Here is a 26,998-nt window from a genome sequence, read left to right as displayed (position 1 = left end):
CATAACCAATGGACATGGACAACAAAGCCAGGGACGGGGTGGGGGGGATGGGGAGGAGGGTGTCAATGGGGAAAAAAAAGGAGAAACATCTGTAACAAAAATAAAATAAAAAAATAAACTGCAGCTTTCTGGCAAAGCTGTATAAATGGCAAAAAAAAAAAGAAAAAAAAAACCTCAGTCCTAAAATGCCATCTTACTTGGTTTTATCAGGAATAAAACGATATACAGAACAAGAAACAATAAGCCCAGCACAGATGCTCTGAAACAGCACTGTGGAATTGGTCCACTTTGGGACAATTCAAATGTAAGAGATCAGAAAATAATGGGTTTTGTTGTGGCTCAAAATGTCATTGCTCAGGAGGTATTGAGGAGGCAGGTTGAATTTAATTTCAAAGGGAAAAGGAGGGGAAATGACATACTGTTTTTGTTTACCAGACGCTGGAAGAATGTGTTAGCAAAATTCAGGAGGTTCAAACTCATTGCTGGTTGTTTTATGAGACGTAGAAAACCACTCACTTCTGGGTGGAACTCACTGAGGAGTCCTCCCCTCTCCTTCCCCCAGTACCTTTTGTTCTTTGCTAAAAGCATCCCCTTACTAACATGATAGAGCATGGTTCCTAAGGGTTTTCACGAGGGGTTTAAGCCACCATTAAAGATTGTGGAGGGAAAGCAAATATCTGCTATTGATTCAAATTTTTTTAAATTTCATTTTTCATCCTCACCCAAGGACATTTTTCCATTTTTGTTCGGATAGAGAGGGAGAGAGAGAGAGAGAGAGAGAGAGAGAGAGAGAGAGAGAGAGAGATCTACTTGAAAGGGACACATCAAGTGGCTGCCTCCCGCACGCCCCAACCAGGGCCTGAGACAAACTGCACCCAAGATACGTGCCTTAGTGGGAACTGAACCTGGGTCTCTCTGGACCGCAGGCCGACAGTCTAAATGCTGGGTGTTGATTCGAATTTTTAAAAAGCCAGAGGCTCTTCCCTTTCTGACATAGACTCTCTAGTCTTGTTCTGCCCCAAGGATCAAAGTGGTGGTCCTTTCTTACTAGATCACAGGGTGGAGGCGTAAAATAATGAGCTTTCAGAAGGAACAGACTGGATTTAAGTATTAGTGTGTGAACCTATCGGCTGTGTGAACTTGGGCCAGTAATTTAATCTTGCTCAGTCTCATTTCGTTCATTTATAAAATGGAGATACAGATACGTAGTTCAAACAGTGGAAAACGTTAATTAAGGGATTGCACGTAGGTGGTGTTACTTAATAAGGTCATTGCTGGAAGGAATACAGCTAAGTCCTGCTTATAATTCACACCAGGAGCATCAAATCCAGATCATTTTAGTTCCTTTGTAAAGAGGGGCATAATCAATATATCCATTATGATTCCGGTATGTTTCCTGTTTTTCAAGTATCTATTCAACAGCTCTTTACTGAGGACCTACCATGTGCAAAAAAAAAAAAAAAAATCCACTATAATAGAAATTGCACTACTATTAGTATTATGATAGGTCAGGTGTATTTTCTTACAATTTCAATGATTGATGTTTGGAGTTTCTGTTTCTTATTTGTTTGGATATTGGTCTAAGATTATTTTTTCAAACCACCACCAATTGGATTACATATGTAGAAGAAATGTCTACTTCTTCATATACAATTTACATGAAAAATAAAATTTGAAGCTTTTTAAATTGAACATGTTTTAGATGGTAAGATAGAAATATCTGGGTTGCCATATTCAAATCATGGTCCTATTTGGGAAAACCCAAAGTAGTCCTGAATATCTGATCCAACTTTGTGGTCCTTAGCCTAATTCCGTACCTGTATAAAGAATGCTCTCACAGAAGAGAAACTGTGTGCCTACGCGTCTCCTCCAGGCTCTTAGGGTTCAATGTTTTTGTCCTGTTAGAACCACTGGCCATTTCAGTGGACTCCAGGAGACGGATCAGAGGACCAAGCAGGTAGAGAAGCAGGGCTCACTGGAGTACCACCAGGGGTCACTGGAGTACCACCAGGGGTCACTGGAGTACCACGGAATTAGATACCCAAGTGACTGAAGTGAGATTCTTGCAGACGAAGGGATAGAAAAGGAGAGAGAAGGAGGGAGGAGGGGGTAAAGACAGGCAGAGAGAGAGAGAGAGAGAGAGAGAAGGCCAAGTGCAACCTTGAAAAGTTTATCTCTTAATATGGCAAAAGTCCAATAATTTTGTGAGATGATATATTAAAATTACCATCTTATCTAGGCAAAGAAATGATACTTGACATTTATGGTCTGAGAAGTGTTGGGAGAAAGCAAATATTTCCAAATTAATAAGAGTATCATAATCAACATGAAGCAGTACAAATCTTTGAGGTCACAAAAAAAGGGGTAAAAATAAATAGGGAGCACAGATAGAGGTGTTACAGTCATACATATACATGGGTTTACATCCTGGCTCTGTTATTTACTAGCTATGTGATTTTGGGCAAGTTAGCTAGTATTTCCTCATCTGTGATGAAAAGATATTAATACAGATCTCACATACATTTAGAACAATTAAAGAACATAATCTTTGCCTAGTATTTGACACAGAGCATGCCATAGAATAGGTATGGAACATTAACAATGTTTCCAGGTGAAGTTCTGAGGGTCATTAGCGATCTCTGGCTAATCAGTTAATTGTAGCACTTGCTTACAGGACAGGTAATGATTGTTTTTTGACCTTAGAGTGCTGAATGAGACATTATGGTAGCAAATGTGTTCTTGCTATGCCAAAGAGTTCAGCAACTGCACTAATATGTCCAATACATTATCCTTTAATTAACAGCAAATGGCAAAACTGTTTGTTTATATGGCCAATTAACTGAATGATCAGCTTTCAGTGATGTACTATACACTGAGCTTAATCAAATAAAGGTTGGATTGATGGCCCACAGCTGTGAAGTTGGCATAATAAAATGCCCTTCGTGGAGAAACACCTGTTAAAAGGACACCTTAACACATCATCGAGATGCACTTGGGAATGTCAGAATCTTTTTTCTACAAAATAACTCTTTTGAATGATTTGGAGGCAACTATATTTCTGAAATTGGTGTTCGCTCATTAAAATTCTTTTTTTTTTTTTAATCCTCACCCAAGGACGTTTCTGCATTCATCTTCAGATAGAGTGGGAGGGAGAGAGGGAGGAAGAGAGAGAGAGAAACATCGACGTGAGAGAGATACATCGAGTGCTTGCCACCCACACGACCCCAACTGGGGCCGGGGACAAACTGCAACCAAGGTACCCTTAGTGGGAACTGAACCCGGGACTCTCCCGTCCACAGGCCGATGCACTAATTGCTGGGCCAAACCAGCCAGGGCAAAAAATTCTTTAAAGTTAAAGCCTTTAGAGAATCCTTCCCACAATGAGAAGGATTCAAGTTTGACAAAGAACCTGAAATGTGGTGTGGAAGACATGTCAAGTCAGCACTCTAGAACATTCGCAAATGAGAAAATTCAGTCTGTGTTTCTCCTTAGAGACCACGGCTGCAATATCTGGCTGGCTGTTAGATTGGTAAAAATTCTTACTTTGTCCAAATATTGATCCCTCATTTGTCTTAATCATGGTTTCTAAACATCTCCGTCAGGAGACGTTCTGCAAGAATGCTCAGTATCAGGGCGGCTCACAACCGAAGGCTCTATGTAAGAACAAAAATATGAGCCAAGGAAAGCTTTATCACTGATTTAGAAGATGAGAAATTCTTAATACTTATCTAAGCTGTTACCCACACAAGAGGATAATTAGAAAATGTAGGCCTTTCATTATAGAATGGTGTCTTCTTACTTGAACTATTGATATATATTCATACTTTTGTTGTATTTAAAAGCATTCTTGCTCGCCTGGTGTGGCTCAGTGGTTGAGTGTCGACCCATAAACCAAGAGGTTGCCAGTTTGACTCTTGGTCAGGACACATGCCCAGGTTGTGGGCCCAATCCCCAGGGGGGAGCATGCAGGAGGCGGCCAATCGATGTTCTCTCATCGATATTTCTATCTCTCTCTCCCTTCCTCTCTCTCTAAAATCAATAAAGAAAAAAAAAAAAGCATTCTTTGTGTTCTGAGGTTTCCTTAGATATGATTTCCAGCTCTTTTCTATGTCTTTGATCCTATAAATAGATTGGTGCTTGGAGGTCTGAAGTCTCCGGGCTTCTGTTTCCTTTACTCTAATTGTCCTACTAAGCAAATGACCACTCTGAGTTCTCATATAGCATTTGAATGAAAAATACAGGTGACTTTCCCAATCAAGTAAGTATTAAGCATTCCAAAGAAATGAGACCAGCTGCCAACACTCTCCTACCAGTTCCTGATTTAGGGCTGGGAAGCGAGTGCTTTGGTGGATGCGCGGAGGCGGCCTCCATACACTGAGGGCCGGACAGCAGCCTGCTGTCCATGGGCTCCCCCAGAAGCCACTGGCAGGGACCGGGCGCACCCGGCAGGGGCGGCAGGAGGCACCCGGTCCCAGTGCTCAGTCGGCCCCCTGGCGGCTGCTCGTTCCCTGGGACAGTTTTCAAGCAGCTGCCACAACTGCTTTGGAAGCTGAAGGAGCAGCAGCTGCCCAGGGCTGCCAGCTCGGCTGAGCCCTTCTGCACGTTTCGCTGTGTGCATACCTTATTTGAGAAGGGAATATTTGAGAGGTGCAGAGGGAGGATTTTTCTCATCTATAGCTTCAGAAGATACATTTGCTTTTTCCCCAAGGTGGAGAGCAGAATGGCACAGAATAAAAATGTTAAGAGTAGAACTCCTGAGGGCCCAGGTAAATGAGGTTCCCGGGGTAGGAAATGTAAAGAAGAAATGAAGCTCCTTGATGGTTTGGGGCGATGCATCAGATGGCCATACACACAGGCCCCGCCCCAGACCAGAGCTGCAGAGGGGTTCGTGTTAGTCACGACAGTAGCTTCTCCAGGGCGATCATTACCCTCTAGTTCTCTCTACATGCACGGAATGTTCTCTCCCGTCGTGAAACGGACTCGGCTCTGGTTTGACAACAATTTTCCTCATTATTCGAATGCCTGTGGAGAGATGCACTTCCAGGCGGCCTTTGTTCAGGAATATCGCATAATAGGCCTGCAAGAACAAATGGTTATTCAAGATTAGAGAGGAAGCTCATCCTTGACTTAGCGTTAGAGGTTCTCTGACAGAACCGCAGACTAATCGGCGCTGAGATCTTGCCCGAGAAGACTCAATATTTTCTTAAACACAGTCTTTAAAGCAGCTGGAAAGAGCTTTTTAATCATTTATCGCGTTTGCTTGCTAGATGGTGTGGAAAGTGGGTGCAAAGCGGATCTGCACGCGGAAGGGGAGCCCCGCTTGCAGTGGGTCCCTAACTCCCAGAAACCGCCAGGAAACAAAGGGTGGCAGCGACAATCCCTCTTCTACGTTCCCAAGTGGACAGCCCTTCGGGAAGTCCGCTCTGACTCCCAACCTCATGGCATTTTGAGTGTTTGGACTTCAATTTGTTCCCTGAGCTGGTGGAATAGATTGCTATCACCAATATGTAACTTGTCTCCCTCATTTAGAAAGAAGGAAGACAATTTTTCATCCACAAACATGCCTGCCTTCTTCGTGCCACTGTTACTATAGCAACCAGGATGGCTTTGAGATCAGATTAGGAACCCCAGGGAGCCTGAATGCAGCCCAAAGCCGATTCCACTCCACTCGCGCTCCCTTTCTGGCGGAGCACGGAGCACCTGCTGCGTAAGGATCCCTGGGTCCTTCGTGAGTCACTGCGTGTTGGAGGTGGTGCTAACATCTTGTCTGCACTGAGTGACTAAGTATCTGTACAGCTGTGTGTCCAACACAGAATGTCCAGAGGATCAGATCAGTGCTCACCAACCATCAAAGGGGCCACTCCAAACTACTCATTCAGTTAAAATTTCCTTAGCTGATTGACTGTTTGATGTCTCAGACTCCTTTAGCAGGACGTAATCAGAAATAACTCCATGGGTATCAAAACTGCTAGCTTGGAAAAAATAAAATATGTCAAGGTAACTAGCATTGATTCTACAGCACACACGGGCTATTTAACATTGCTTCCTTTTTCAGAGAGCATCAACTATGAGATTTGAATAGCTAGATAGTCATTATCATTAAAATGTTGAAAAGTTAACATGGAATTTCTCATTCACTTTGTACTATAGTACTTCATATTGTCTTGTTTTAACAGGGTCATGTTCTATTTTAAGACCTGTCCTGAAAGCTGGTGATTCAAGTCCATTTATTTCGTCCTGATGAGGAGAAATTTGGAGCCAATAGTTGGTGCTTAAATATTTGACCAGTATCCTTTAGTGGAAATCCATTTCAGAATGTTTGATCTGGTCCTATTTTTATAACTAGCTTATGATTTGGACTAGCGAGAAAGAATTTTACTTTTCAGTATTAAAAGAAAGAATTTAAAGGTGTAATTTATATTCTTATGTATTCAATGATTATGTGCAGTTAGGAATGAGATAAAATAACACTTTTTTCCTCCCTCTATTCTTCAAAACCTATTTTTGTTATGACCATTTGATACATTTCTCACAATGTAAGGGATATACATCCCCATTTACAATTCAGTGAAAACCCGAAAATCTACCACTAAGGTTAAAAAGCAATACTTCTGCATCTCCTCTGAGCTTCTTCCCAATCCCATCTCCCAACTTCCCCATCGTAGAGGTAACCACTAACGTGAATTTTATTCTCTTGATTAAAAAAGCTGTTATTTCTATTGTTTGATTCAAACAATAGAAATGCATTTTCTCATAGTTCTAGAGGCTGGAAGTCTGAGGTCAGGGTGTCAGCATGGTGGTGTTGCAGGGAGAACCCTCTTCCTGGTTGGAAAACCGCTCCCTTCCCACTGTGTCCCCACGAGGCCATTCCCGGTGCCCGTGCTTAGAGGGAGAGCTCTGCTCCTCCCTGCTTTGTTTTTAATTGAGGTATCACTGGCCTACGGCATTATATTAGTCTAAGGTATACAACATAATGAGTTGATATTTGTATACACTGCGAAATGATCACAATAAACCTCATTTATATCCATCGCCATACAGAGTTACAGAACTTTGTTTGGAATGAGACCTTTTAAGATCTACTTTCTTAGAACTTTCACATAGGGGACATAGTATTACAACTATACTTGCCAAGCTGTGCATTACATCCCCATGACTTATTTGCTTTGTAACTGGACACCTTCACCCATTTCGACTGCCCTCCACCCCCTGCCTCTGGCAACCACCGATCTGTTCTCTGTATCTATAAGTTCATTGTTGTTGTTTTGTTTTGTTTAGATTCAGCATCTATGTGATTTGTCAGATTCAGCATCATATAGTATTTGTCTTTCTGCCTGACTTAGTTCACTTAGCATAATGCCCTCAAGGTCCATTCATACTGTTGCAAATGGCAAAGCTTCATCTTTTATGTGGCTGAATAATATTTTTAGGAATGAATATATATAATGGGAATATATATGAAACAGGAATATCTACACATATAAAATAGGAGTATCTATATATAGGAATGTCTATATCTATCTAGCTATATATATGCCACAACTTCTTTATTTATTCACCTATGGATGGACACAGCTTACTTCTATTTCTTTGCTATTGTAAATAATGCTGCAATGACCACAGGGTTGCATATACTTTTCGAGTTAGTGTTTCTGTTTCCTTTGGTTAAATACTAGGTCCTATGGAAGTTCTATTTTTTTTTTTGAGAAGCCTTCATACTGTTTTCCACAGTGGCTGCATCAATTTACACCCTCACCAAGAGTATGCGAGTTCCCTTTTCTCTACATCCTTGCCAACACTTGTTAAAAAAGTTATTTTTGAAAATTCACATGTATATCCAGAAACAATGTTAGTTAGTGTTACTTATATTAGAAATCTATAAAAATGATAGCATACAGTATGTAGTATATTTTTACAAATTTCTATTTAGCCTCTAAGATTCATACATGTAGTTATGTTTTGCTATAATTTATTTCTTCTTACTACTGCTTAATATCCCATTATGCAAAAGTGCCAGAGTTGGTCTGTTCTCCAGCTGATGAACATTTGGGTTGTTTCTATTTTTGTGCCAATATATATATTCTCCTATGAAATTCTGCTATGGCCCTGGCCTGTGTGACTCAGTTGGTCGCACCAATGGGTCGCTGGTTCTATTCTTAGTCAGGGCACATGCCAGGTGGCGGGCCCTGTCCCCATCAAGGGAGGCAACCAATCAATGATTCTTTCTCCCTTCCTCTCTAAAAATCAACATAAACATATTCTAAAAAAAATGTGTCTATGAACATTCTTGTTCACGTTTCACTGTGCACGTGTGCACGAGTTTGGGGCTAGACCTAGGCGTGAAATCACTGTCTTGCAGAGTGTGCGCATGTTCAACTTGACAAGACAGTGGCACATGTTTTTCCAGAGTGGCTGTACCAATCCACTCTTTCCACCACAGGATTCCCTTTGATGCACATCTAGACAATACTTGGTATTAGCATATTTCTTAATGTTTTTACCAATCTAGTGGGTATAAAGTCCAGTGTGATCTGAAATCGCGTTTCCCCCATTACAACTGAGGTTGAACTTTTAAAAAATATGTTTTTGGGTCATTCGTGTTTCCTCTTCTGTGAAATGGCTGTTCAAATCTTATGCCCATTTTTGTATATATATATATATTTTTTGTTGTTGTTGTTGTTGGTTTGTGAAAGTTATTTTGATATTCTGGTTACTAATTTTTTTTTTAGGCTATGTGTATTATAAGTTTCTCTGGTGTTGTTTGGTAGCCAGAGAGTTTTAATTTTAATATGGTTGAACTTACTTTTAATCTATAATCAAGATTATAAATTTATTATCTTGTTTTGTTCAGTAAATCCTTCCCTTCCTCAAGGTCAAAAGTTATCTTTTAATGTATTTTTCTATAAATGTTTAGTTTTCTCATTTTATATTTAAAACTTTAATTCATAAAGAAATTACGTTTTATTCCTCTGAACCATTTCACTGAGAAAAACTAGATTAGGTGGAAAATATTTTATTTAAAAAATATGCATAAAAGTAGTGAAGGAATATCAAGGCAGTAAGGAGTTAGGGTGTGTAGATTTGGGGAACTAAAAGATAGCTTTTGACAGACTCAAACAGCTCGACGTGTGAAAATGGAAGTTGATACTCTTACAAAGCAGGCACTGTGTAGGCTTTCTTTTAACGCCACGAGGGAGACTGAGCGTGGCCCATATCCTGCCTGTGTTCGCTGTGTTCTGTCTGCCTCAGGACCGTCCTCTGCCTTCTTTGCATCCAAAGAGGGTGGAGCAGGGAGCTCCAATGGACTACAGACATCGTGTTGGTTATGAAACTGGGACACTGATCCTAGAAGACATTTACATTTAAGGGACCCTCGATGGATATCTACAGATCTGATAAGGAATTGGAATTCCAGACAAGAAAATATTAATATAATTTGAATACATTTTAAGCTTTCTCTCTTTATATATGCATATGATAAACCCATATGAAGTATAGGTGCAAATATAAGTGAATGCCCCTGGAATTGACCAACAGGAAAATCCTAGTGGAAATAACTGTCCTAAGATGATAGTAGAACATCTAAAAACAGAAGAACAATTTGTAAACCCTAAATGGCTCGCCAATCTCTTTGTTCAGTAATTGTTTTATATAAGCATTAGGGAAAATATTAGCTAGGTGTGAGGGTACCTGTCCGGTTTGTCTTCGTTTTCTCCGAGGCGTCCCTCCGCTCCCCAGAAGGATGATCCCAGACTCATTCTTAGTGCTGAAGGACAGGGTGATTTCTGTTCCCACATCAATCGGCACCGGGGCGAGCTCCACGAAACCAGGCTTGGGGAAGCTAACTGTGTGAACATTCTGCGGGTAAAAGGAAGGGGCATTTAAATTAATTTCTCTGCCTCGCTCTCCTTCCTCAGTGGACTCAACATTACGAAGTACATGGCAGTTTCAGAAAGCATGAAAATCCATAGTCACGTGGAGAGCTTAAGAGCAGCTGATGAAATGCCACTTCTGGCTCTGACTTAAATTTTCTGAGCAGTTTGGGTTAAAATAAACATCCTGCCCTCTGTCTTCATTCTACAGCTTTGGATGTAAAATATAGATTATTACTGATAAATTTTTATTTGGTTTAAATCGACCTTGCTAAATCTCCCTTGCACTCTAATTGATCCCTTGAATAGCCTCAAGCAACTATTTGTTAATGTTTCAGAGCTGAGTATACCATGATCCTGTTCTGAGTTCCTCCCCAGTGATGCGCCAAGGGAATGGTGCTCATCGCGATCAAATGTATAAGTACACTCTAGGATAATTTTAAAAATCGGAATCTTAAGAACACATGAACCACCCATCTCATGGTCCCATTTTCTTCTCAACATGAAAATAGTATCCTTATTCTTGATAAAAATAAAATTAAAACAGTCACAAAATGCAGAAGGGAGAAAGTAAAAATCACCCCATCCCAGAGCCATGCAGAAGCATATAGTTTATCATTCATTCGTTCATTCATTCATTCATCTTTCACAACTTTGCCCACTTCCTCTCTTCTCCTTTCTATATTGGAACTGAATCATGACAGGCACATTCATTTGTAACTTCTTTTCACTACAGTTGTGGAAGATACTTTTCTGTCAGTAAACATAGATCTACTCATCATTTTTAATGGCAGGAGGAGATTTCATTTATAAACATGCTAGGATGTATTTAAGCAAGCCCATGAATTTGGGCATTTAGAGTGTTTAAAATGCTCATTTTAAAAGTCCTGGATTTTCCTGGAGTCAAAGTAAGGACTCCTTTAAGGCAGGGTATTTATCCCCACAGTGTTTCAGTTCCAGGTAAGTGACACACGCATTGTAAAATATATAATCTATTTTCTATTCCAATTTTCAAAACATAGAGTTTTGGAGAGTTCAGATAAAACTACTGTGCATTCTGTTCACTATTTATCCACATCAAATGTCTACCTCATATTTTAGTTGCAAAATAATTCCTGGTTACTGAAAAGTGCCTTTACAGAATCATTATTTCCACACCTATAAGCCATTCATTTTCTGGACAGTTTTCCATCCTCATGTGTATATCTTCTGCATGTGAATCAGTTAGGCTTTGGAAGGCACAAACTCTCAGTAAAACTCTCTTGAAGAGGCGAGTATGGATTCTTAGCGATTCAATCCTGTGTGCATTTCCTTTTTCCTTATTCCCAACTTTCTCAGGGTGTTCGTCATTGCTAACTGCAAACTGGAGCCTGTAACTATGACAATGAAGACCCTGAAAGTGCTGTTCCAGTCGTTAAAGCTGATGGTGCAGTGGTGGATTCTCTCTTTCTTTTTCCCTGTTCTCTCTTTATTCCCCATCATAATACTTTATAATAATTGTAGTTGGAGGAAGCAGCTAGAATGAATAGTTGTGTCATATCAGGGCAATTACCATGTTATAAGAATGATATCTTTAACTTTTTTGGTAAACAAACATCACTTTTAGAATTCTCATAAATTTTTTTTTTTATCCTCACCTGAAGACATTTTTGCATTTATCTTCAGATAGAGTTGGAGGGAGAGGGGGAGGAAGAGAGAAAGAGAAACGTCAACGTGAGAGGAACACATCAACCGGTGCCACCCACACAACCCCAACCGGGGCCGGGGATAAACTGCAACTGAGGTATGTGCCCTTAGCAGGAACTGAACCCGGGACTCTCTGGTCCGCGGGTCGATGCTCTAATTGCTGAGCCAAACTGGCCAGGGCAATAAAATTCTGATATTTGCTAATGACTGTTGGCCTCTTGCTTATAGATATTTTAAGAGAGCAGAGGTGGGACCTACGTTTCTCTTTTCCACAGGTTAGCCCCTATTGAGGAATCAGGGCAGAATAGTCAAGTGGAATCAGGGGGTTGCTGGGCTGCTTTGGTAACAAAGAAGACAATGAAGGTAGCCAATAACAAGGGACTTCGCAGCCGTGACAAAAATAAGACTTTGTAGATGGTCCCCAGTCTGTGCCATTTTCAAAGAAGAGGAGGTTTGACTTCCACGCTGTGGACAAGATGCTATGCGCTCATGATTGTGGTGTAATTATTACTAGCTATACTTGTGTAAACACCTAACACATCCCAGGAAAGCTATGTATAACACATAAAAATAAAATAAATCTAAAATAGATGACAAAAATGAGGAAAAGGGAAAAGTAGTGTTGGATAGGGAGAGAGAACCAGAAAAGAGATTAATATTAAAGATATGTTCCCTGAAGTACTCTACATGTGGGAAATTGGCTCACGCTGGAGCGTCTGCATGATACCATTTCCTAAGTTCCGTTGATTACAGTAATCTAAAGAAGTGCTTCAATCTTGCGTCATCATCTGCACACAGCTAAGACTAGGGTCAGTAGGAATTTAAAACATACTAACAAGGGACTGTCTCTGTAAGAGCACCCAAACTAAGTCAGTGAAGTCTGATAGGAATGTATTTAGGAAGCCAATAAGAAGAAACCAACCTCCAGCAAGCATCCTTTGGTAACACCAACATAATCAGAGCTACTGAGTATATTATACGGAGTTCTTGAAATTTCAATGTCTTTGAGGCAGCCAGAATATTTCTTCAAAGTTACTTCTGGCCTGTGGAAAAGTTACATGGAAAACAAAGGCAGCATGATTAGGACAAGGGCAGTGTAGTGTCTGTGGCTCTTGGACGCAAGCTATGTCGCGCAAACTGACGCACAGGCAGGCACTTGTCTGTCAGTCTGTGCACACACACACACACACATGTACCCAGCAAGCTATACTTCCACCTTCTCCTGGTTGGAGTAAGTGGAAGTTAACACCATCCTGAGAAGGAATCTTTATGTATTTAGTCTTCCTCTCCTTTTAAAAAATAATCTTCTGTCCGGCCGGTGTGGCTTCATGGTTGAGCGTTAACCCATGTACCAAAAGGTCACTGGTTTGGTTCCCAGTCAGGACACATGCCTGGATTGTGGGCCCAATCCCCAATGGAAGGCATGTAGGAGGCCGCTAATCAATGTTCTCTATCATCGATGTTCCTCTCTCTCTCTCCCTCTCCCTTCCTCTCTAAAATCAATAAAGGAAAAAAAGTTTTTTAAATAAAAAATAATTTTCCCCATAGCATTTAAATACTACAAGGAACAGGAATGAAATGACTTCTTGCATTCTTTATATGCATAATGAACATATTCCTTTTTGCATCAAAGAGCAGACAATGGCATAGGCAGCATAATTGAACTACATCCCCAAAAAGTTAAATAAAATATTGCTCAAAATTTAGGATACTAATCTGCAAACATTTATTTCAAAAATAAAATATTACTGGCATTCAGACATTATTATTCACCTGAACATTTACTTTTAGCTGATTACTTCTGAAAAAGGGATAAACATGTTAGCACATAGTAAATGCTCACTAAAAATAAGCTAGTGGCATGTTAAGAATGATGAAACTTCTTGATTTGGTCTATAGCAGTGCTGTTCAACAGCACTTTCTCTGATGATGGAAATACTCTGTTCTGCGTTATTCAGGCCGTAGTTACTAGCTACCTGTCACTACCTGCACTTGAATTGTAGCTTATGTGAATGAGAAACTGAGTATCATTATTTAATTTAAAGTTAAATAGCTACTGTGGTTAGTGGCTACCAAATTGAACAGTGCAAATCTATAGTAACAGAAAAAAAATAATACTTTCTTTGTATCTGTAAAAGCTGTTCAATTGACACTAAAATATTATTCTTATTAGGATAATAATTAATCTCTGCACATTGTCCTATGGTGCCAGATTCCCTTTTTTGTCTTAATAAAAAACATATGGGCATGAGGAAAAACAGGTGGGAAAGCAAATCAGACCCTGGAAGTGTATATCAAGTGATTTATGTCATGCCAGGTATTTGTCCTGTTTTCTTTCTCTCTCTCTCTGGAATTGCTTTATTTATTTATTTATTTATTTATTTATTTATTTATTTATTTATTTATTTATTTTATCATTTCCCCTTGTTCCTAAGGGTTTCTCCTCTGTTAAGTTAGTTGGTTATTATGCAGAGCATGCCCAACTGGAGGGTGAGGATCTTGCTTATATTCTTACTGTATAAAGGGAGGAATGGGTGAACTTCATTTGCAGTGTTCATTTGTTTCTGTATTTCCTTTTAGAGAAAGACTGATTTATCACTGTTTTTCAGAGGTTTTATCAATAAAGAAAGTCACTCTTACAAGATATCTAGTTCATTGTTTCATGGAAATCAAAGAACCACTTCAAAATACAGTGATTTAGCAAGTTCAATGTTATGAAAATCACAGGGGATAAACAATCACATATGGTGATCAGACTCCTAATGGTAACCACAGGCCTCTGTTTCTTTCCTCCGCTTGCCTCCAAGGCAAAATTACAAAGCTACATAGTGTCATTCCAGAGTTTTATTAGCGTGCATTTCCATTGCACACGCTTTTTGCCATCTCAGCAAACAGCTCCATTGGTCTCATTACTGTATCGTGACAAAAACAACTTGGATTATTTATTTTTACACTTCCATTTCTACATATTCTCGTTTCTGGTATTAAAAGTCTAGTTTCTGCTTTAAAAATTTCTTGGATTAATTCAGTTTCATTATCTCTTTTTCAGAAATATGGCACAGTTTGGCTCTGAGATACCAAAACGCCAGGCTTGAGTTCTGGCCGGTGTGAGCCTGCCTGCCTGTCTCTGGGGTCTGATGGGCCACCGAGACCTGCTGCTCCCAGCTTCCGGGCTGACACCTCTCTGCAAACAGGAATTCAAATGCTCCTGAGAAGCTAAGGGGGCTGTCCACAGACTTCTTCACCGTTAATGCAAGCATCGGAATAAACAGTATTTCCAGAGATTCCTTTTATCTGGCTCCAGACCTAATTCTAAATAAACACGGCGACACATAAGCAACTTTGCCAAGAGGTGCAAGGGCCGCGTAAACATTTGTGTATTTACAGGCTTGCAAAAAGCAACAAGGCAGTGGTAAGCATGTGGGCACAGGTCAATTGTTCAGCAGTGTGGTATGAGACCAGAGTCCGGGGATCAACCCAAGAGGCTGCTTTTGCTCTCCTCCCCAGAACTAGGTAGTGCCCATAAACCTGACCAGCGAGCTGCCCTGCGTGCGTGTGCTGCTGAGTGTGGCCACGAGGGGCGCTGTGCGTGGGCAGCTGAACAAATAAGCAGAGCAAATCTGTCACTGTGGCTGGGGAAACAAATCCATTTGTAGCCCAGTTGATGGGGGGTGAGCAGCAACGGTTTTGTAAACAAAGGGCAGCATGAGGACTATCTCAAAATGCATTACTTGCTCCTGAAATGAACTAGGAATAAAGCTGCATAGTTGTCGCTCTGCTTCTGCACTGTTGCTTTATCTAAGAAGCCACATTTACCCCAACCCATGCACTTGAAGAAGGCATGCATAAATTTAAATTTTACCTTGCTTTCATACTAGGTCAAAGGGAAGAGAGAGAAAAAACAGAGTTTACTTATAATTGCATTTTCATTTAGTAAACTAAACTTTAATCATAAATCTTTCTTAAAAGCATCTCACAGGGATCTTCAAAGGAAAGGAATTTAAAAATTATCAGAACAGAAAACAGACCTATGCCTTGACCGTGGTGTAATTGGAATCCAAAGATGACCATGTCCCACACTATTCTCTTGGAAAATTTTTATTTTGAAATATGAATTTTTAAAGTAATCCATCTTATGAGTTGCTCATAAATATTGTCTCTCAAAAAGCTTGAACTTAATACATGTAAAAATAATTTATGTTGACCACATCTTTTGAACTTTATCATATTAAGATCCTGTCTGTGGGCAAAATAACAGTGAACTATGAATGCCTGACTCCTTGACTAGTCATGAATATACGTCTAAAGATTGTTTTTGATATAATGTGCCACATCATGGAAATATTATACTTTAAAATACTGGATTGTGAAAGTAAAAACATTTTAGTAATAGAGACTCATTAGTCATATAGTCTGAAAACTAACACCTATACTCATCTCAATAAAGTCAACATATACATCTTGGTAGATCATTCCTAAAAATCATTTATGGTAATTAAAATCAAGTGTTTACTGGAATACATATAGCTATGTTTATATAGCCTTATTCTGACTATATTTAATTCACTCATAGAGAATTTAGTTAATGATCTTGCAAAGTAATCTTAGACTCCAATAACTGCTGGACCCGTAGTACTTATATGGTACCCGGCACACAGCAGATGCTCAATAAACACTTGCTGAATGATTAGTAACTAGGTCACTATTCAAATACATTTGATCTGCAATGATATTTCTGACCAGACACTTTAAATCTATATTCCTAACACAAAAACCTTCTAATGTAGATCAATTTATTTATATCCACAAAGCTTATCAAGTTATACCTTGAAAGACTTATAATTACACAGTTGCCTGGTCTGTGAGCTTAGATACAGGGAAAAGAGTAAACTCCAGTCTGCATGCTAGCTATCATAAAACGAGACTGGTTTCATTGCCCATTTGGACAACATGTAAATAATTGACCACCATAGATTTCAGTTATTCTTAGATCCTTCCAATTGTAACACATCTTTAGAGCAGTAACACTTAAACAGGACCATTTAACCATTCAAAACTAAACAAAACAATACAAAAAATTAAAAACATGATTGTCTGTATTCGTCGTAAACTCTTACGGTTTAACCATACCAATTGACCCAATTTTAATTTAATTCATTTAACATTTATTAAGCACCAACACTCTATAACTTTTATTTTTTACAAGACGTTTTTATAACAAGCAATAAATTAGTTAAATACAACATGAAATATTTCTAACATTTTTTAGTTATCTGTTATTTATTTTTTGAATTAACTAAACTATGAGATCAATACAGCTTCCCATCCTACAATCTAAAAACCACATGAAATTAAAAAAAAAAAAAGGTTGACATGGCCATGAGAATAACTCATGCAGCTTCAGCATTAGGCACATGGGAACGCTCCCATACCCACGATTGTGCTAATGCTTAGCAATAAAACAGGTTACACTCACAGCACCCAGGACACTGAGTCACTTTGAGATCGCCAGGCAGTGTCAGTGTGCTGTTATCTGCAGTGAATGTGCAAGAACAGTGACTACAAGATCCACGTTCAACTGTAGTTTCCACCTTTAATTCTAAAATTCTTTTCATCAGGTGAATATAAGGGAAACCGTGATTCCCATCTCTCTCTTCAACAAAAATATCAAATTAATCCTTTGGTTTCTAAATCCTGGCATTGTTCTAACACACAACATGATTTTTTGATTAAGTCTTTCTGCAACAAATGGTTATATGACATTCTTGTTGTAATTAAACTTCAGAACTTTCATGAACATAGTGGCCACTTAATTAAAACTTAATTTTAGCTCTGAAGACACAATAAATTACCTCAAGTTTCTTAGTGTTGGCAGACCACCAAAATATATTTTCTCATCCGCTTTCAAGTCAAGACCAAAGTTGTTTCCAGAAGATGAAGTTACTATGTTCTCCTCCTGGTTAGTATCTATATCTATAATTGATATGTTGGCTGTAAGAGAGAGAAGTTTAACATTTTATTTGAGCCTTCCAACATTTATATATATCATCACTGTTACTTCAAGATACATTTACTTTAATACTCAAGTTAACATTGACTTTCTCAAGTACTTGCACTATTTAATAATTGCGGTAACAAAAACATCAATAAAACACAATATTAAACTATTCACAGAGAGTGTGAAAATGATATCCTGAACACCAGGGAAGGCAAACCAGTCATGTAAAAAGAGAGAAGTTGAGATAGATGAACACCAAAGACACATTTGACATAGTTTTCTGAAATATAGATCAATAGTTAGAAAATAAAGTAAGATAACTAATACTAAGGTAAATATCTAATGAGGAGTTAGTTTATTAATATCCTGAATCTGTGGCTCCTTCTGTGCATTTCAGTATCCACACAAGTACTGTGCTTTGGCTCCCTCACAAAGTAATGCGGACAGGATGGCTGTGCGCGAGAGGTGGGGACATTTGGTTTTGCAAGATGATGGGGTCCATGTACATTGTAAATTACATGCGAGATGAAGGAGGCTGACTGCTGAGAGAGGGAGTACAGTCTTCGAGCCTTATTGCTCTTCTCTCAGATCTTGAAGGTATTTCGAATAGGATGAGCATAAGAATTCAGAAACAGAAAGGAGAAAAGAGAGCCACTTCTCTGTTTAAACTGCCTTGTCCCGCCTGTGGATGGGAACACTTCTCTCACTGATTTTCCTCTTTTATTCTGAAGAGTCAAGCGGGGATCTTTCTGGATGATGTGGATTCTCACCCTCATATTTGCTTAGGGTCAGGCTCTCTTGGCTTCACATACTACATTTCGGCTCCTCGAAGCATACTGAGACCTTAGTTCATGACCGTGACAGCTTTGGCCTCTGCATTTGTGCTTGATCTGGGATCTGAGTTAGCAAGGGTCTGACAATGGCCATTTGAACCAATGGATTATAATGGTATGTCTAAATGTTTACTCTTTGGAAAGCTAGTTTCTTGAATGTTCCTGGTTCAAATCAATGTAATAAACACTGGATTAGAAAAAATTAAACATATATCTTGGTTTTACGTCTGCTCATATTTTTCACCGTGCTGATATGCAATGCCATGCCCCAACAGAGACACAGAGCAATAAGTCTTTTCTACATTTATTTGACCGTGAAACATAATTACCTTCCCTCAACTCATCATTTTTTAGAATAGTGTTCCTTGGAAAACAAAATATCAAACTCCAAATTCCACTGTAATCTGTCGCCCTTTCATTCCAAACGAAAATATCTTCAATAAAACGTTACAAATAATTGAATTTAAAAATGACCAAAATAAAATACCCAAACCTATCAAGACCTCATATCCTCTAATCAGAGTTTTGTAAAAACATACAAACAACAAAAAAACCCTAAAAAAGAACTGTCTAATTAAGAATATTTGAGCAAATTAAGATTTTAAGCTTTAATTACTCTTATACACATATTAATTTCATGCACACCTATATTTTTGACCTGCCTAGTGGCCTAAATAAAAAAAAAAACTGTTTTCAAGACGTTTTCATACATATTCCTTTTTATTCAGCTCTGCAAAGAAGTTTTCATACGGGCTGTTGACTGGAACATAAAAATAGCCTCTTTCTACAGACCTGGCACATATTTTAATGGTGTCTGTGAAATGAGATTCTGCCTCTATCTCAGGCAAGCCAGTGACGGCCGTAGTTCTCCTCCGCATCCCTCGGTGAATATATGCATTTTTAGAAGTCATTCTAAGAAAAAACTGATTAAAGAGCAGAAACACAATTGAATTGAAACTCACTGGCCCAAGCATTAACTCCAGCAGAGAGACACAGGATGGCATATTTTTACTGATTTAAAGGAAGGACTTCACTCTGTCCTTCATGAGAGCGAGCGATGAAATGGTTACTGCAATGAAATGGTTACTGCAATGAAATGCTAACACTTGCTTTTACTTCTTGCCCTATTTCTCTCCCTGACAGGATAGCTATTAACGTACAATTTCAGTGTTGATGAGTCCAGACATCATTTATGGGTAAGCAGGGAAATAGGGCTTTATTAACTACTCCACACAGTAAGGGCTTAACCAGCACTTTACCATCAATGCTGAGTTGTTGTAAACGAATTGTTTTCACGTTGGCAATTCTTGCCTTTTCTCTCCGAGTCCACTGGAATTCTACATGGTCTTTCTAAGTGACCCATCTCGATGCACTTGCGGGGATCTGGCAAACTCGTCTTGGTAGTAGACTGGGGTTCTTCTAATCGACTCTCAGACAAGGTGGGGAATGCCTGCTGTAGGAAGCCCTGGGATTTCAAGTACTTTTACCAACTAAGAACAATTCACGTAGAACAACTAATCTGGCCACTGAATAGGAACAATTCCTATCCCTGTCCTATCTGTGGAACCTGATCTTGCTAAAATCCAAGTGACCTCCCTACCTCCAAACCCAGTGGGGTCCTTTTGTCCTTATCTTAGTCCATATCTATGCAGCATTTGATACTGTTGACATTTCCTTCCTTCAGGGAGTCTCCTCTTTCGGCTTCCGCAAGCCAAACTCTCCTGCTTCTTCGTCCTTTCCAACATCAGTCGCAGCCTCCTTCCCCGGACCTCTTTCTTTCAACACTTCTGAAATGTTTGTTTCCTAATGTGCTTTCATCTGGCCACTTCTTAGGGTTTGGCTATCTGGGTAACCTCGAGTTTCTGTCTGCTTACTAAATGGTAACAACTAAAATACATATGTGTGAGCCTGATTTTCACCTAAAAATCTACATTTAACAAGTGAGGTGCCATTATCTGGTTACCCACTAAGTACTTCAAACTAAACATATTTCAAACCAAAATGATGGCCTGTTGATTTCTAAATCTATGTTATTTATTTAATTGGTGGCACTATGACCTCCACTCAGTCTTCTAAATTGGAGTCATTTTAACTTTCTCCTCACAATTCCACATCCAGTCAATAAAAAACAGCCCAACTAATTTCATCTCTAATATCTGTCTTATTTTTAAAAACAGTTTTCAACATAGCATTGACATAATATAATTTGTCTATGTTTAAAGTGTATAACTTGACAGTTTTTGAGATGTGTATATCCATGAAACCATCACTGGGATGAATTGGGAGAATGAACATGTCCATCACCCCAAATGTTCGCTTATGCCTTGTCATCCTTCCTTCCTGTCCCTTCCTACAGAACCCCATCCACAGTAGCCTCTATCTGCTTTTTGTGACTATAGGTTCATTTGCATTTTCTAAATAATTTTACATTAATGTATTATTTTTTGTTCAACCAGATTATTTTGGTATCCATCCATGTTATATGCATGTTAAAAGTTCATTATTTTATTGTTAAATATTATTCCATTGTGTGGGTATGCAACAATCTGTATATCCATCCACCTGCTGATTGATGTTTGAGTTGTTTTCTGATTTATTTTTTTGAGCATCACAAATAAAAGCGCTATGAACATTCTGTAGAAGTCTTGGAATGACTATGTGCCTTTGTGTGTCTTGGGTAATTCTTCGAAGTGAAATGGCTAGTTCATATGGTAGGTGTATATTTAACCTTTTAAGAAACTGCCAACCTGTCTTATGTGGCTGTACCCTTTTACATCCTCATCAGCAGTGGAGGGGAGTTTCAGCTGCTCCACATCTGGCCAGCCCTGGGTACATCAGTCTTTTTCATTACAGACATTCTAATGACTGTCCAGTGCTATCACACTGCGGATTTATTTTGCATTTCCCTGGTGTCATATCCCACTGCAACTCTTATTTGAAGCTATCATTCATCTCCAGCTTGGACTATTATTGGGTCCTATTATTGGTCACTCTGTCTTCAGTTTGATCTGCTGAAAATCTGTTCCTTTTTCCTTCTTTTTGTTTATTTCTTCACCGCCCTCTTTGTGGTGTCTCCCTTTACTATGTCGCTTCAGTACTGCCGTTTGCTTCAGGGCTTTGGATCGTCTTATTCTAGCTATAACTGCTGATTTTTCTCATGCCTATGCAGCTACAACTATCTAAAACATGATGATGGTTCCTAGTTATTCACCTCTCTCCTAGAGCTCTGCTGACCCCCAGCACACACAACCAGTCACCTGCCGATTACACAGCTTCCTAGGCTGCTGCAGACAGTAAGAGTACCTTTAACACAACATGTCCAACATAAACTCAGCATCTCTTCTATGAAACCGATTCTTTTTCCTGTAACCAATAGCTTGGTAAATGGCACTGACATATTCTTGCTTTTTAAACAAAAACAAAATAAAAAAGTAATCATTCTTGATCTTTTTTTTTCTTTTTTTAAACTTAGCCTTCATATTGAGTATATCATACAGCTCCTCAACTTAAAAATGCTTAATATCTTTCAACTGCATTCTTTCCTCGCAGTTCTCATGGTGTCACGCGCCTCATTCTTCACCTGGTCGATTGCAGATCGTGGCAGCATCCAAAATTGGCACAAATCTACCTGCTGAACTGCTGCTAAAGGACCGACTAAAGCACAAATTGGATGGTGTGATGGTGTCACACCCTCGATTAAAACTCTTAGTGGTTCCCTGTAGCTTTCAGGATCAACTTGACACTCACTAGTTTATCTCATAAGGCCCGTTATGAACTGGCTCTGTATCTCTCTCGCCTCAGCTGATCATTTTATGTCCACATCCATCCCATTAGCCTGCAGGTTTACTTGTCTGTTACTACAGCATTTCCCTAAGTGTGTTCAGCAGAGTGCTAGCACTGTAGGGACGGAAGGATTTGGGTGAGTAAAGAAGTTTGGGAGATGTGGGGCCAGAGTTGAACATTCTTAGCTCCTCTGCACGCAGCCCGCCCTGCCTCTCGTGCAGGGATCCACAGCATTCCCGTCTATACAAGCACACTGCCAGTTGCCAGTTTCACCCAAACAGGGAGTCTCTCCAGGGCCTCATATTCCAGCGAGGAACAGGTGGAAAAGGATGCATTATGTGTTGTCCTCGCTGGGGCACTCCAGACTTCCGCTTCTCTGCAATGTCAAAGAGTGCTTTTTATCCAGAGAACTCAACTCCCGAATGCACCTCAGGGGTATCCCCCTAGGAGCAGAGATCTTCTGTTTGACTTAAATGCCTCCGTCTTCTGAGATCCTAGCCTGCTGGGCATATCTCTACAGAGCAAGTAGCTTTCTGTCTTCTAACCATTGTTCTGCTTGTCTTTCACCCCATTAGACTACAAGCTCCTTGAAGTTAAGAACTCATCATAGACTTCATTTAGTTCCTGCATAGTACTTACTGGGTGCTTGGAAGATGTTTGTTAAATGCAGTAGTGAAGTATGGGGCAAAGTTAAACCTAAATTTCCACAAAATGTCATATTGTCATGTCAAAATGAATTAGGGCTAATTATGTAAACAGAAGTATCAAAGTTTCATTTGAAGATATTGGTAATGCTGTAGTACACAGAATTAGGAGAATTACACTTAAATAACAATAGCAGCACTCTAAGACCTAATAGACTTGGATTTCTGTCTTGGTTAGACATTATATACATATCTCTGTGACGTTTGAGTCTATGTTTCCCTTTCTCTAATATCAGAAAACGATACTTGCTTATATGAACCAATTAAATGTTTGTGGATGTGTTTTTGAAATATCATTGAACCATAAAAATGTTACATTACCCTTAATCATTTATTTGCACACACAAATTTTGGCATTTTAAAAAAGCAAAGAACCGGTAGCTGTGCTCTAACAACCCCTACAAATGCTACCTGTGGGCCATTCTAAAGCAAACTTCTTGGCAAAATAAGAAGAAGAAAAAAAGGCATACAACCTCTTCAGACCTACTACAGGATATAATTTTACAACTTGTAAGACAGTTTTATGCTCTTAAATTAAGCTCTCAGTTTCAAAAGAAAATGACAGAAAACCATTGGAGCTCTTCAATCAGTCATGTCTCACCTGAACCACCTATAATCTAAGCCAAAGAAATGACTGGATCAGTTTCTCCCAGCATTTGTGAGTACCTGCAATTACAGACAGGGCCTTCCTCATGATTAGGTACATGAGAGCTTTGGAGAGCATGATTAAGGCTCCGAGTGCATTCTTACCATAGAAACTCACCTTGTTTTTGAATCCTTGAGAGGGTGAATGATTTCCACTTCCCGTCATTATGGTTTTGATTGCTGACAACAGAAGCCATTCCCGAACCCAGATCATAGCTGACTTTTATGTGCCCATCAGTGAGCTCAACACTCATGAAATCTTTCTATTAATAGAGTAAAGATATGCCAGTGATTAGATACAGAGAAATATGTGGGTAGTCACTTTCTTTGTGGGGCTTAAAACAGGGCCTGATGATTAAATTACTGAATGTACTGACCTGTAATTGAACTCTATTTTGAAAATAGCATTGGTATTACTATCTTGCGAATATTTGCGGGTGTAATATTACAGTGCAAATGGTCACAACCAAATTATTAGGATGTATCCTTTCGTGACAGGAGTATGAAGTGGGTTCCTTTGAAAGCATATTAAGCAACCTGAAAGGTACATTCACTGAAAGAATTTACTAAGAAATACTGACATGGAAAAAACAATGAGGATGTTTAGAATCATCTTTTAACTTAGGTCTCTAGAAAAGGACTAAGGAAGAAGTCTTGCAACTTCATGATTCCATACTGGGGTAATCTTTACTGGGTGCTTCTCTTGAAGGTTTATATGGAGACTTATACTGAAAGGAAGTAATAATTAAATTATATTTGTAATTAAAGTTACCAATGAAAATATATAAGTGCTATCTACATCACTCCCTCTTGGCTATCACACAGCCATCCCAGACTCCTTTGAACAATAATGGATAATCTAACAGTAACTAGTATTTGTACTGGAATACTAGGGCAAGGAAACAGGCATTTCCAATGGAAGACCAGCTGTAGAGATCTTTACCAGGTCTCTCGTGGCAAGGTACATCAGGAGAGCATTTGAAGAAAACGTCCTGAACTTGAACATGACCGTGGAGATGTTGGGGTACCAGCGAATGGGGCGGCTAACCATTGCATAGCCCTCTCCATCAAACTGAATAGTCCCTTCACTGTCTTCCACCTGAGGACTGAAGGGACAGTTCACACGAATTAAAGGATGTCTGCTTGGTTCATCAATATTCAATATATCAAACTGTTTTTGAGACTCAATTGTAACCTGTTGTAGGACGGAAACCACATTAAATGTATCTCCTATATGTTCTTCCATGTCTCTCCGTCTCCACCGCCAGCACCCTAGACCGAGAAACCCCCATCTCTTACCTGGACTTCACTAGTTAGTAACTAGGCCACTGTGTTTGAAATGCTTTCTTTTTTGCTAACGTACTTGGTAGATGATTACATTGGTGTTTAAGTGCATCTGAGCAGTGCAAACTAGTGGTGTTAATGGATGGGCTAAGACTGCATTGTTACATTTCTAATATACATAACATAGCAAGGAGGGCGTTAGATGATGTGGGTGAAGGTGGTCAAAAAGTACAAACTTAGCATTGTAAAAAAAACCAACATAATAGAATATAGGTCCCTACTCTCTGAATACTTAGTGTCTAAAAGGTGTTCCTGGGACAGATTAGAGTCAGACGATGAAGGGTGCCTCAGTTTATCTCTGTGTTTGTTGATCTGTCCTCCTCTCTAGAAGGTAAGCTCTATGAGACCAGCTAGAAACCAGGGGCCAGGCTCCGTGTCGGGCACAATCTCAGTGTCCAACATGATGCTGACTCACAGAAGAATCTGGTCCATGGTTTGGAATGAAGAAGATTTTAGGAGAGCAAATTGCCTAACAGAGACTACACTGATGGATATTTAAAGAATATCTAGCCCTGGCCGGTTTGGCTCAGCGGTTAGAGCATCGGCCTGCGGTCCGGAGAGACCCAGGTTTAGTTCCCGCTAAGGGCATGTATCTCGGTTGCAGTTTGTCCCCGGCCCTGGTTGGTCGTGGGGTGGCAGCCACTCGATGTGTCCCTTTCACGTCGATGTTTCTCTCTCTCTTCCTCTCTCTCCCTCCCACTCTATCTGTACAAAAAATGGAAAAGTGTCCTCGGGTGAGGATAAAAAAAAAAAAAAAAGAATATCTAAGATAAGTCTTATCAATATAACATTTTAAAAGATTTCTTTTTCAATGAGGTTATCTACCATTTATCTATTATCTATCTGTTTATCTAATTGGTGTCATTACAGAGTAAATCTCAATTGCAGAGTTTTTTTCTGAACTTTAAACATCTGCATATTAGCATATATACTTGAATACTAAAGTTGGGGGGCTACAATAACTTGAGGGTAGAGAGGAACTATTGAGAGATATTATAGTTATGTCACTGTAAAATAACAAGAACCTAGGATTATATTTGCATGAAATCTTAGCTAAAGAGAAAAATAATAGTGAAAAAATTATAATGGGCTAGTGGGCAAAGTCTTATTATATCTTTCATGATTAGATCTTTGTAATTTTAAGATCTACCATGCTACGGGTGACAGCCAGAAAGGAATGTAGGAGTCGCAGCTGACGGTTTTCTGGATGCTTTGACCCAATGGATTGTTACTTATAACTTTAAAAAACAAAAATAAAAACAACATAAAACCTCAATGTCAGAAGAAGTATTAGAAGCAAAACAAAAATATCACATTTTATTTTTCTTGTACGAAATAAAGGATATTTATTCTTTAATGTCCTTATGACCTTGATCTATTTATTCCCTCAACATATCATAGTAAAAATAGCAAATTGGATGCAAGGACTCTGGAGTCTGCTGTGGAATCTAAGACCCTTCAGATCTCAATTTCTTAAATGTGAGCTGAAAGAATTTGATTGCTGAATGATTTCTAAGCCCTTCCTATTCCGACGCTATGGGACATTCTCCTATTCAAGCAAAAGGCAAATCTGCAGGAAAGAGTGTTATGCTGAGAATAGCCAAACATACAGTTATAGATAAGCCTACTTCACTTAATTCATTGGCCAAAACCAGGTAAGTCTAGCTTTAAATTGGTGACATTGAGATGTGGGGAAAAAATGGCCGGAGCTAAAACATTAAATAAATAAATAAATAAATAAATAAATAAATAAATAAATAAATAAGACTTCCCCCCTCCCCCAAATGAAACACAGTTATGGAGGATAACTGGGCACGGAACATTTCTAAGACAGAGTTTTGGCCAAACCCAGGGCAGGTTCATGGGTGACCAAGCACTGTGTGCAGGCTCGTTGTGGGCCCCGTGCTGCTGAGCGTGGTGTTCTCAGCTGTGTGAATACATTTTGCATTCAGCTGCCTTTACTTGGGGGTGCGGACATTAATATGCCGGGAAGAGCTGTGCATGAACCTATGTGACTCCTGCCCTTTCCAAAAGCATTTTCCCATCTGCCAATCCTATATGAGTGAATTCACAGTTATGAAGCAAGTGATATAGCAGAACAGACTTGACTCACTCTTTTCTATAAACACAGTC

At 39.3% G+C, this 26,998-nt stretch overlaps 1 protein-coding gene across 1 annotated transcript in view; it reads right to left on the bottom strand.

The window, feature by feature from the left end:
• Positions 1-26,998, bottom strand: part of LAMA2 (laminin subunit alpha 2) — a 403,470-nt gene that overhangs the window by 20,450 nt on the left and 356,022 nt on the right. Inside the window, exons 50-56 of the mRNA XM_036247762.1 lie at positions 24,465-24,627; positions 23,640-23,784; positions 17,411-17,549; positions 15,421-15,432; positions 12,481-12,601; positions 9,691-9,858; positions 4,929-5,077 (exon numbers count right to left, since the gene is read on the bottom strand). Of these exons, the coding sequence (XP_036103655.1) occupies positions 4,929-5,077; positions 9,691-9,858; positions 12,481-12,601; positions 15,421-15,432; positions 17,411-17,549; positions 23,640-23,784; positions 24,465-24,627 (897 nt within the window). The remainder of the gene's footprint in view (positions 1-4,928; positions 5,078-9,690; positions 9,859-12,480; positions 12,602-15,420; positions 15,433-17,410; positions 17,550-23,639; positions 23,785-24,464; positions 24,628-26,998) is intronic.

This window comes from Molossus molossus, unplaced genomic scaffold (genome assembly GCF_014108415.1).
Source record: "Molossus molossus isolate mMolMol1 unplaced genomic scaffold, mMolMol1.p scaffold_m16_p_8, whole genome shotgun sequence".
Classification (NCBI taxonomy): domain Eukaryota; kingdom Metazoa; phylum Chordata; class Mammalia; order Chiroptera; family Molossidae; genus Molossus; species Molossus molossus.
This window is presented reverse-complemented; position numbering and strand designations above follow the sequence as displayed.